The sequence below is a fragment of the Trachurus japonicus genome, chromosome 15, assembly GCF_045865225.1.
Source record: "Trachurus japonicus isolate A0001 chromosome 15, Traja_1.0".
Lineage (NCBI taxonomy): Eukaryota > Metazoa > Chordata > Actinopteri > Carangiformes > Carangidae > Trachurus > Trachurus japonicus.
In genome coordinates, this window is record NC_140921.1 from 27455750 (window position 1) to 27468416 (window position 12667).

At 43.3% G+C, this 12667-nt stretch overlaps 1 protein-coding gene across 4 annotated transcripts in view; it reads left to right on the forward strand.

Moving 5' to 3' along the window:
• Positions 1 to 332: 332 nt before the first annotated feature.
• hspa12a (heat shock protein family A (Hsp70) member 12A) overlaps positions 333 to 12667 on the forward strand; it is a 53856-nt gene continuing 41521 nt past the window's right edge. The window contains exon 1 of one of the 4 annotated variants that reach the window (XM_085800845.1): positions 333 to 765. In XM_085800845.1, the coding sequence (XP_085656971.1) occupies positions 723 to 765 (43 nt within the window). In that variant the 5' untranslated portion in view covers positions 333 to 722. The remainder of the gene's footprint in view (positions 766 to 12667) is intronic. The other 3 variants (XM_085800846.1, XM_085800844.1, XM_085800843.1) reach the window with 3 other exon arrangements.

Below are 12667 nucleotides of genomic sequence, written 5' to 3' on the forward strand. Positions count from 1 at the left end.
TAGATCTGAGATTTGAATTCAGCTCTAAAGGTTAATGTAAAGGTGTGAGATAAATTGATGTGTCATCTGGTTCTCCAGAGGCTGGAGCTATCCTCTTCACAACCCGGCTATTAAAGTGAGATGACTGTCATCATATCTGGTGACACAGTGCATTAGAAGTGAAGAATTGTTCATCTAATTAACATAAAGCAGATGTCATGCAGATTACTCAGATGGTAATCTACATGCAAATGACTTTACTGACATGAGTTAAAGTTATTGGGTTGTGTCAAACACACACAGAGGTGTGGTTTCATGTTAGTGCAGGGCTCAGCAGACCACAGACAGCCCTTGCAGAGCTGCAGACTGGGCAGCGGCAGGACCACCAGCCAGGACGGCCGTGACTGTGATGGGAGGGGCGGACGGAGCAGCCGCCGCAGTAGCAGCAGCAGCAGTCTGGGGTCCAACAACATCTACGCTGCGTAGACTCACTGACCCCCCACTTCAAAAACCTCCGGACCCCAAATGATCGCGTGCTTTTTAAAAGCTGTTTGGTGAAACGGAAAGCGGCAGGGCGGAGTGAAGTTGACGGAAGTCACCGAACCAGCGGCAGCAGAAGGTGGTTTTTTCTTTTTTGTTGTTGATGTTTTTCCCCTTTGGCCCGGTGCTCCCGGTAAACCAGGAAAATTGCTTGGTGTAGCTGTATCGGAGAGAAGGCTCGGGAAGAGGTGCAACAGCGGGACATGATGACTGAGAAACAGACGGCGGCAGATAAGATCATATCAGGTAAGATCAGTCTGGGACTTTTAAACACGGGATTTGTAGTTTTTAGTATTATTAGCTATTATTTTTTTTTAGAGGCGATTCTTATCTGTGATGTGTTCATTAAGGCGCTGGCGGGGCGCAGTTGTTGCCTTTTTAGTGCGGTCATCCGTGAGATGCCTTCAGGGACACTTTGGGAAGATCTGTCCGGTACGCGGTCAAGCAAAAGCTGCTGACACAAGATATCGTGTCATTAGAATCTGAAACACACACACACACACACACACACACACACACACACACACACACACACACACACACACACACACACTTAATTGAGCTGCAGTGCAGAGGCTGAAGCAGCTTTTACTCTGACAGCCGCAGTGCACACAGGACCTCGCCTACCCGGCCTGCACACAGCCGAGCCGGGCTCTGCACCAGCACCGTCACGGAACACGGTGATTTACTATGTGCTCGTGTTTGTTTGGCTGCTGCTGCTGCTGCTGGTGGGATCTGACGGTGCTTGTTCGGTAAAAGCTGCAGCGCATCCAGCTCGTTTTTTTTCGTCGTCTCCCTCATCGGTGCAGAGTTTGGTCACATGGCCCGTCCCACCGGAGTTGTGACTCAATGCAGCAAAAAAAAAAAAAAAAGTCTGCACCAATGTCCTCAGGTAACGCAGTGTTCGTCAGCTCCACAGAGCCGATATCGGTGACTGGTGGATGGTGCACTCCACTCAGTCGGCTGCAGCAGCTCACATCACCGCCATAACGGCTCTTTTCCTTCTGCAGTGTGAACGTTTTTAAACATGAAAGTTTCCCTTCATGTCACCGTCTGTTGTAGCCTGATATGCAGGACCGCGGTGATGTAAAGGTCACCACAACTCAATGTGGATTTCTGCCGTTTCATTCTTGTCCGCTTGTTTCTAAGCACAACACATTCAGTCCTTTAACATTTTCCACAGATCATCACACTGTGTAGTTCGGTGTAGACTAATTGACTGGAGAAGTTTTGATTTGTAAAGATATTTCAACATTTATCATCAGAATAACCCTCTGCTGAGGGCGATAGTGAGCCATGTGTAGGAGCCATGACGTTTAAAGTGCTGCCGAGTGGTTATATGGTACCTCAGCTTTGTTTTAGTGTGTGACTTGAGATTTGTTGGTGCAGTTTTGAAGATCCAGGTTTAAATAAGCCAGAAAATACATGGAGTTTGGTTGGACTGAGTTTGTTGTCCAAGTAGCCTAGAGGTACCGGGGCGAATCTTGGCCTTGCTCCAGCATTATGTAATACAACTGATGGACTGCCATAGAGACCCGTGATGTCCTGTAGGGATGGGAGCTAAAATACCAGACTTTGTGAGATTCCTGAAGCTAAAATGGCTGCTTGTGTTCTTCAAAGCTGAACTTCTGACTTATTGGGCAAAAAAAAAAAAAGAAAAAAAAAGTTTTATGTTGCATGTAAGAAACTGCAAATAGATTTATTTTACTCAGTGTTTCTAAAAACTCATTCTTTCCTTGTAGTGTCTTTGTTTAACGTAAAAAGAAAAACCAAGATGGGTAATTGCAGGTTTGAACTCCTGATTCAGCTTCCTTGAGTGACCGTGATTGTTGCCAAGCGACACTGATGCAGCATCACTGTGCTGGGCTGCTCAGATTTAACTCCATTAACTTGTGGCAGGTTGTTGCAGGGTTGTGATAAATGACAACAGTCACTGCCAAATGCAGTATATTCTCAGGTTTAACGCTTCTCTTAACAGAGCGATGTGGCTGAGTGTCAGTGTCTAATATCATTTACTGTGGAATTCAGCAGCTTCATTTGTGTTTACCTTGTATTTCCCAGCCGCACTTTGAGGATAAAAACAACCCTTTGTTCATGATCCGTTCAAGTTGATATGCTGGCTGTGCATGCCTAATCTCACTATCCACACAGTGAAGCCTAATGCTTGGAGTCTGGTGCTGTCACAGTTAACTTTTGATGAACACAGAACAGTTATTTTTTTGTGACAAAGGATCTCATGAACCTCTCAATCCTGCAGCACAGTGAAATGAGATGTTGGCTGCTTCTCTCACAAGCTATAAGGTGGTTGGTGGTGTGTCCTGCAGTTCCTAAATGAGTTCAGACTCAACATAGGCCCAGCCTTTTTTGACCAGCTTGTCCGGTCTCATTGTGTTCATGTCTTGATCAGCAAGTTCCTGGAACTAAAGTTGGTTATTGCTCAGGAGACGATGGTAATGGATGTTAAATCTTTTAGAGTTGCTTGTTGAATGGTTAAGGTGGTTCAAAGTGCTGGGTGCTGTTTTTATCCACCAACCACTCTGTGCCTGAAGCAAAATCCTTTCCTAATTGTTTTCTGTACAGCAGCCATTTACTCCAGCTGCCCCATAAAACAGCACGTTAATGATATTTTAAAGGGATATTTCAACATTTTGGCAAATTCACCTATTGCCGTAATCCCTATAGTTTTAGGAATAGGATCATTACCTTTAATTGTCGGTGCAAGCTGTTTTTAGATCGGCAGGACAGAGACGTAAGCTCTGCGTGGCGCGCTGTATTTCTGCCTTTCCTTTATCAAACTCATCAAATACACAATCCAACAACTCCCAAACGCTCTCATGGACAAGTTGTGACCTGTACATTCACCACGCTATGAGATAATAATGGAACGTTACGAGACAGAGTTGTTTTCGAGGAAAATGCGTAGCTGGAAATACATCCTAGACACGGCTGCTGGGCAGAGTGACTTCAAAAGTGAAAGTAGTTCTGAGTATTTACTTAATATGTCGTAATGTTACATAATTATACGTTATTATTACATAGCGTGGTAAATGTGCAGGTCACAACTTGTCCACCAGAGTGTTTTGGAGTTGTTGGATTGTGTATTTAGTTTGATGAAGAAAACGTAGAAATACCATAAGCCTCTGTTGCTTTAGCTGAGCAGCTCATGTCTCTGCCCCGCTGATCTAAAAACAGCTTGCACCGACAATTAAAGGTAATGAACTTACTCCTAAGACTATAGGGATTATGGCAATAGGTGAATTTACCAAAATGTTGAACCATCCCTTTAAATGGATAAGTGCTGTCTAAGACGTCCTGCATCTTACATTGGATGGGTTGCACCACAACAGTCCCATGCTGCTGCCCCCTCTGGTAGATGACGTCTGAATCCAGGGACCAGTCCAGTTTAATGTTCAGGTGCACATCTAGGTATTTATAAACATGCACTTCCTCAGTGTCCTTGCCTTGACCATCTTCTTGGCAGTTCATGTCTCTCCATTCACTGAAGGCCATTGTCAGATCCCTGTTCCTCTTCCTGCTTGTTCTTGATACAGATCACAATAGCTTTGTTATCTATTACTATTTCTGGATGTCGTAAGACTCAGAGTTGTAAATAAAGTCCAGTGTAAACAGAATGAACAGAAACAGAGTCAGATACTACTAGTCCCCTGTGGGGCCCCAGTGCTGCTCAACGCTGTCCCTGAGACACAGTCACCCAGCCTCATGTACTGTGGTTGTCTTCTCAGGAAATCCACAAGGTTGATTGAATTGTTTCAAATGACTTGAAAAAATACAGAACATAATCCTCATGTAATCACCTGGCTCATCCAAGTAAGAATGGACCATTTTAAAACACAAAATAATGGTTTGATTGTGTTGCATCACAATTGTTGATGCTGTATGTTTCTTCTTAGTGGAAGAGGAGGGAGACTGTACATTTGGTCACTACAAAGGAATGTTGGAGGGAAAATGGGAGCAGGAGGCCATGTTCAGTGTTGCGTCATGTCTCCGACACGAGCCATGTGGAGGTGGAGGTCTGTGCTGTGGAGGAGTGGGAGTTACAGGATGTGGGAGGTGGTAGGCTACTCGCAGGCAGTCGGATAGAGGCTGAGAAAGAGGGAGGGGGAGGGGGACAGCACAAACATCTGTCCAAACTCTGAGGTATATCTCTCTGCAGTCTTTCCTCCCTTTCACTCATCAAAACTCTTGAAAATACTTTTCCACCACTCTGTCCAGGTTTTGATCTTGAAGCTTAGGTTTAATGACCTGAACACATGGAGCAAGTGGATTTAAACATCTGGAGTTCTGACCGCAGAGTGTCCTCTAAGTGGCACTGAAAGTTTTCTCCTTAGTCTTCTTCACAAAGCTGCTGGGATGGTGAAAACTCCTAAGATCAGAGTTGCTATAACTCACACACACCAATTTTCATGGTTGAGCTTGCTTTACAGAAACTACAGCGATTGGTTAATGAAAGAATGATCTGTACAGTTGAAAACACACACACAGCATCCTGCAGTAATGATAATAATAAACATTTCACTCAATAGATCTCTCATAGACTTAACCTAACTTGTAGGCCATGAGCCACAGTCTGTTGTACCTGTCCCTGGTCAGTGCAGTGTAGCTGTGGTCACAGCTGTCGTTGGAGGTAGGGTGTGAGAAGAGCCATGCTCCCCCACCAGACGACGTATCCAGATGAAATGTGATGCCTTTCACACAGCTGCCTCAGATCAGTGAGTCCTGTGTAGGTCCCGGCTGCTTTGCATCAACTGTATAGTCTGAAAGCGCTGAATGCAGTCTGTGACGATGGTGTGTGTATTCCTCTTCCAACCTCTTGTTGCGATGCAGTCATTTTTAAATGTGTTCCATCTATGAGAGCAGTCACACCAGGTAGACCAGAGCCATGAAGCTGCTTTATTTCTCTGTAGCATTGGTTAAGTTGTCTTGTAGGCAGGGCCAGTAGGGCCCACAAAAAACCCCAGTAGTCTAATCTTTGTATGACTGAATTATTCTGCATAAGACTGACTAATACTCATAGTAATGCTGCATTAGCATCAAAACAAAGTAAATGAAAAATGATAATATATATGTAGTCCCACTTTAGTATTCTTTCAGGGGGCCCAGAATTCCTAGCAACGGCCCTGCTTGTAGGAGATGTTACTGCAACCCTCACAATCTCCACAACTATTATTTTACAATATAGTTGAAGAACTTCAGCAGGCCTTTTTTCCCCTCAAAAATTTAAAGGGATAGTTCAACATTTTTGGCAATTTGGCCTTTTTGCAATGTAACATTACGAGACCGAGCAAATGCGTAGCCAAAACTACATTCCAGACACTGGGGGGAGTGACTCACAAAGCGCAAGTAGTTTGGAGTATTTGCTTCATGTCTTGTAATGTTAGATAGTTGTTATTTCATAGCGTGGTGAATGTGCAGGTCACAACTTCTCCACGCAAGTGTTTTGGAGTTGTTGGATTGTGTATTTGATGGGTTTGATTTGAGGGAAAGGCGAAAGTACAGCATACGCGACATTAGCTGAGCAGCTCACGTCTCTGCCCCGCCGATCTAAAAACAGCTTGCACCAACAATTAAAGGTAATGAACTTACCCCTATGACTATAGGGATTATGGCAACAAGCAAATTTGCCAAAATGTTGAACTATCCCTTTAAGTGGTATTTATAAGCTGACTGGCTTTGTGAATTACTCTCAGACAGAAAAAGTAGAATTTCCTATGTTGGACTGATACAGCCATTATTTGTAGTTCATCCTAAATCACAGAATAAGGAGCACTGTTGCATTTTTAATTTTGGATAAAAAGTATATCATCATCAGAGAGAATGGGTAGAATCTTTCAACTGTAATGGCACTGATTTAAATGGTTTTATATCTGTATTGACAGCCTGGATGGACTATTGTGTGTCTTACACTCATATAGACAACGATGAACCTTCTCTTGTGCCATGTTCAAAGATATAACCTGCATGTCTTTCTACTGTGGAGGGAAAGTGGTGCACGCGTGAATATAGACACAGAGATAATGAAGCAGACTGTCGGGGCTGCAGCCATGGCTCTGTGCTCCAGTGCTGTACAGAGACCACAGGATCCATGTGCATTATTAAAATAGTCTGCATCTTACAGTCTGAAATGGGAAAATGCATAATGCATCTCCAACCAGCAACACGTAAAGTTACTGAGACACAACTCCAACCATGTCCCTGTTATACAGTGGTATGAAGGAGAGGCCGTCTGACCGAGGAGTGACTGATTACAGCAGAGGACAGGGCAGCAGCCTCCTGATGTGTTGATAGTGAACCTGAAGCTACATCACAGGCTTTACAGCTGCATGTTATCTTGGACAGACATGTGAAGCTCCTTTGCTCAACTATGAACACCTCACTGCTGAATAATTTATCGGCTGTTTAAAAATGCACAAATCTCCAGAAGAGCCTGGCTGCAGAATCAGATTTGAAACATGGACGCACAACATGAGGCACAGCAAATGCCGAAAAATCTGTATACCTGCCACTATCATCACTATCACCTGTTAAAGATAGTGAAGGGCTCGTGTTAAAGGCAGCTGGACCTTCTTTCAGCTCTTGAAGATGTTTCTTAATTGACTACATGACTTGGATGACAGAGAACACAAGAAAACATTTCTGAAGAACTGTTTTCTTGTTAGCAGCCAGGAATGAGGTAGTAATCCAGATGTGTCAAAGATTACTACAACAATTACTACTACGACAATGATGTGTTGAAGTGAATATCAGCACAATAGTGATCTATTTTTGTCTAGTCTGGTTGAAGAGAATTGTTCTCAGTAATAGGGCTCTGTTCTAGTTGAGCTTTGCTTGTTATCGGTTTTTCCATAGCAGACAGCAGGAAGGAAAACCATTGTTCAGCGGAGCGTTAAGGCATTTCCTCAGTGGGACTAAAACGCTCTCCCCTCTGCAGGAACCATTTTCATTCTGTCTTTGTGTCAGGCATCTGTGCTCATTGTTTTATACAAAACTCCTTGTTTCTTTGTTGAAATGAGAATCTGGCAAATTAGATGGAGAAATTTGACGACAGTTTTAAGGTTGTTGGCAGGAGCGATGAGGAAAGAGCTCATTTAAAAAGATCTGTGTAAATAAGTACCTCCTTTTGATTGCACTGTTCACCCCCCTCTGGGATCACCGGCAGTGATAAATCTTGATTAGTCAAACAGATGTGTCATGAACTTACATCAAGGCACAGCAAGTACCAACATCTTACCACTCCATTTATGTTGACCAGGACAAGCAGGTCCTGAGAATTTATCAAAGAGGCCATTCAGAAGGAACTGGGACCACCTGGTGCTGACCCCAGCAGCATCATTGACTCTCCATCTGTAAATCAACTTGTAAATCAACTTGTAATTAACGTTGAACAAAATCAACAACCCATAATGTCTGACAGGGGACATGTCTCTCCCTCCCTGAGGCTCGTAAACCCCAGTATAACATTGTAGATATATGTAAAACATAAATAATGGGTTAGAACTATGCACCTCAAGTGCTTGTGAAAACTATGTATGCAAAACAATGGCTTTTGGGATTAGGGTAAAGGTTAGATGAACAGATGTTTCTGTTATGTTTTCTGTTCTTTACTGAACCTCCACAAAAACACTCCACTTGCAGTTGCTTTACAAACACATAATACATTTCCTCTTCCATCCACACGATGAACATAGTTTGCAACTCCTAAAACTTTAGGACTTTTGAAAACTCTGCTGGACCCATTGTAGTTCGAAGTTTTTGGAGTTGTGCTGTAGTCTGCACAATAGAAATTAGGACCTTTAGAAATTACGATATGCTGTAGACACCCAAGGTCGCTCCCCAATTGGCTCCCATCAGCCTTGACCACCTGCCATGAATACAACATGAAATACAATGGCTACTAACCTTGTTGTCTTTGCAACCCCATATGCAGATGTAATGTGCATGTTGCAGTAACATATATTAAATATTTGTACATATTTAATTTGTGTTAAAATGACAGAATATAAGAATATAATATAACATATGGGATTCCTGGTAACACATTAGGACATGGAATGTCACCTGTCTGATAGGACAGAAGCATGAACTGGTGTGGGAGGTGGGCTGGCCTCTATGCACAGTAACTTACACCTACAGTCACCTTTTTTTATGACAACCTGGGTAGTAGAAGTGAATGGAGAGGGTTTTAGTTTTGTATGTTGTCACCTTTTTCACTACTCCAGAGTTTGTAGGTCTGTGGAACAATGCTCCTGGAGAAGGGCTGGACTCTCCTTTCTGGAGTTGCCCAGGGTGGCAGGCACTGGGTGGGTAGTGGGGAGACTTAGGAACACTGTGATGTTGGAGTACCCCCCCCCCCCCCCCCCTCCGGAACAAGACGGTCGCCTCCATTCGGCTAAGGGTCACAGAGGAAGGTGACTTTTGTGTGTACTTGTGCACCAAACAATTGGCTTTGTTCTAGGACTTTTGTGCTAGTTGTAGTTAGACCAAACAATCTTAAGGTATGTCATCATTGTACTTTGTACCAGAGCACTGTTGGTCAATGATCGACTTTGTGAGTCTGGAGCTCAGACATCCAGAGAGAGCTCAGAGTAGAACTCGTGGAGATGAGCCAGTTGAGGTGGTTTGGGCATCTAATAAGGATCTCCCTGGGGTGCCTCCCTTTGGAGGTCTTCCAGGGATGTCCAACAGGGAGGAGGCCCTGGAGCAGGCTCAGAACTTGCAGAAGGGATTATGTCTTCTTTCTGGCCTGGGAATGCTTTGGGATTCCCAGGTGATTACTGTGGAGGCCGTTGAGCAAACTAGGGCTGACCCGATTATCATATTTTGATAATCGAAGCTTCGGCGGCCGACGGGGTGCACGATCGTAACGTCTGACGGGGGGGGGGGGGGGGGCAAAGTTATGGCAAACAAACACTGCATATCTCCAAAATCAGGCAGGTTTCCAGGATGCCAAGTTGCCTATACTCATTTTAATGTAACAATTGCCTATGAGAACCGGTGTCAAAAAGTGAAAAAGGAGGGGGGAAAAAAATCGATCACGGACTTTCATGATCGATTACCATGGCAACGAACGAAGCTTCGAAGCTTTGAATTTTTTGGGTCAGCCCTAGAGCAAACCCATTGGAAGCTGCCATAGGATGAGGTACACTGTGGTCATAAAGGGTTGCACATGGTCAGCAACAATACCCAGGTAGGCTGTGCCATTTAAACAATGCTTTATTGGTACAAAGTGCCCCAAACAGTGCCCATCATGTAAATTGAAACCTCAGATTCTGGCTCTTTGTTGACAGGAATGGCCCCTGGTATGGTCTTGTTGTGTGCTCAGAGATGCTCCTCTGTACATCCACTCAAAGTTGACATAGTGAAATCACTCTTGATAAAGGGACATATAATGAACATTATATTGCATTTATGTATGGTACCAGTTGTTCATGAGATGAATATTGCATTAAGGCTAACTGTTTCTGCTGATCCTCGATCAGATTTACAACTGATCAGTTGCAGAGTAGTCCGTGTCTGTTTTCAGGTTTGTCAATATGAAGGACGATTGTCCATTCTGATACACAGCACTGGATGGAATTTCCACTAACTGTAGTTAAATTATAGTCTGCTGTGTGAGGCTGGTGCCATCCACCTATGATGTGTTGAATATTTTATAACAGGTAAGTGGTTACTGATAGACTGTGAATGTCCCAGAGGCTTTATCCACCATAACAATGGTGAGGAATGTTTGCTGTGTAAATGATTATAAAGCCACTGAGTGTCTGCAGCTAGCAGCAGCCTCATTCTAAAATACATTGGCATCCATCCTCAAAATCCCACATCACTGTATATTAGTGTGTGTGTGTGTGTTTGTGCAGATCTGTGCAAGCTTCAGTTTTGATTCAGTGTGTGTGCCTGTGTGTGTGTGCGGTGGCTTCAGCTATTGTCATGCTGTTTCTCTGTGTGCCTGGGCTAGCGGCCAAGTGGATGCAGTGGCCTGTGGAGAGGGGTGGGTCTCTCTCTCTGCATGGTCTGAATGAATAGAAGCTCAGATGGGGAGAAGAAAACAGCACATTCTCCTCCGCCTCATGAATGTGGCTCTTTGATAGTTGATTTTTTTGTTTGTGCCTCTGAGTTTTTCTGCAGTGAATTTAATGAGGCCCCTCCTCTGATACTGTAGGTAACAGTCTATCTCTGTGTCTTAGACACCAGTGTGTTCAGACACAGACTGCTACTGTCAGTCAAGACATCCCATATTCCTTTGAAGGTTTAATAATTTATGAACATGTTTAAAACATTTAAACTAGATACAGTTCAGAGTAATTATAGAAAAACTGCACTTTATGACTGCAGCGTTGTCATCAGGACTCCTCGACTTTGGAATGACTTTGCTTTATTGTGATGTCTTACATCTTTCTATCATTTCCATATTGTCTTTTTGTTGTTTTTACTGTGTGTGGTGTGTTATGCTTGCCACAAAACCAAACAAACATTTTTAATTTATAATTCTGTTTGTTGACAAATCTGGACTAATGATCAGAAAGTTGAAACATGCACTATCTGGTCCTTGTTTCCCTCATCAACATCTCTATCACCAAAGCAGCTCATTAAAACTCTAAGAGACCAAATCCATCATTCAATACTGACTCAGTAACCACAGACTTCTGCATGTCTTCTACATCTTATCTTAGATCTTCTCTGGTCTCACACTTCCATGTTCATCCATGTGCAGTCCACACGTGTGGCACATTATGGGCTGCACGTGTATGAGCACATCTGAAGCAGGTGTTTGTAATCTCAATGTTAAAACGTCTCTTTTCTGTCTTTATGCAATATACACAGTTACTCAGTGAACCACATCAGATTTAAAGATGTCACATGTAAGCAGTTGACATGAAATCTTCATTCAGAATGATGTGAATCAGGATGAAAATAAGTCTGCATGTAATGTTGTCACACTCCCTCAAGTGCAAGTTAAAAACCTGTGTTTTCTCCTCAGCCTCGGTCAGACTGACCTGAGTTCAGCAGATTTGAGGACCAAATAATGTACTAGAAAGTGTAAGACTTGACTAATTTATTCATGTAAGTCTGTTGAACAATGTGTGACTGTGGCTCATGCCTTTGGGTAACTGGCGTTTGGGGAATAAATGGAATGTGAGGCCAACAGGAAGTCAGTGCTGTCTTCACATCCCTCTCCGCTGCAGAGTAAACACTGTGATGACAACGTGTGTGAGTGGAGCAGACCATTCAAAGAAATGCAACATATCCTGTTTAATATACTCATCAGTCTCTTCTATGTAGATGGTGTCAGGACCCTGGGTTCCCCTCCCACTACACCCATTCAAGCTCTTAAATATAGTTTTCTTATGATGGGAAAACAAGTTACTTTCATTTAAAGGAGACATATTCTGCCCCTTTTCCACAAATTAAAATAGTTCCCAGGTGTCTTAGGCCCCGTCCACACGAATGCACGGCTTCACTGAATCCGATCTTTTTCTTAATCGTTTTGAAAAAAATCTCCGTAAACACTGCATCGTTTCCAGAAATATCTGCATCATCGTTTCAGAAAAAATCCGTATTGGCCGTCCAGACGAAAACGCTGGGACGGCGTTTTCAAATCTTCCCACTCTGGAACCCGTTTTCAAAAAATACCGTTTTCACCCCCCGAAAACGCCGTATTCGTGTGGACGCAACGCCGATCTGATAAAGTATTTATCCGGATTCAAAAAAAACATAGCCTATTCGTGTGGATGGGGCCTTAAAGACATGTTTGTGACATGCTTTGGTCAAAATCCCCCAAGGATCAAACATCACAGCTCTTTTCATCCTCTCAAAACAGCCCTGTTCAGAACGGCTGGTTTCAGTGTCTGGCCCTTTAAATGCAAATGAACCACTGCTTGCCCCGCCCCTTCTACTGGCATCAGTACAGGTAGGGTTATGCAAATCCCAAAACTAGTTACATCACTGGAAGACAACTGAGGGAGCAGCTCATAAAACCACATAGATTTTAACCTAGGGAGCTTGAAAATTACAGATTTTTATTTAAATTCTCGCATTTTGGGGCCTGAAGGCAAAACAAACACCTAAATATATGTTCAAGAGCCTTCAAAAAGTGATATTTCCATAATATAATGAATTTCCAAATTAGAAG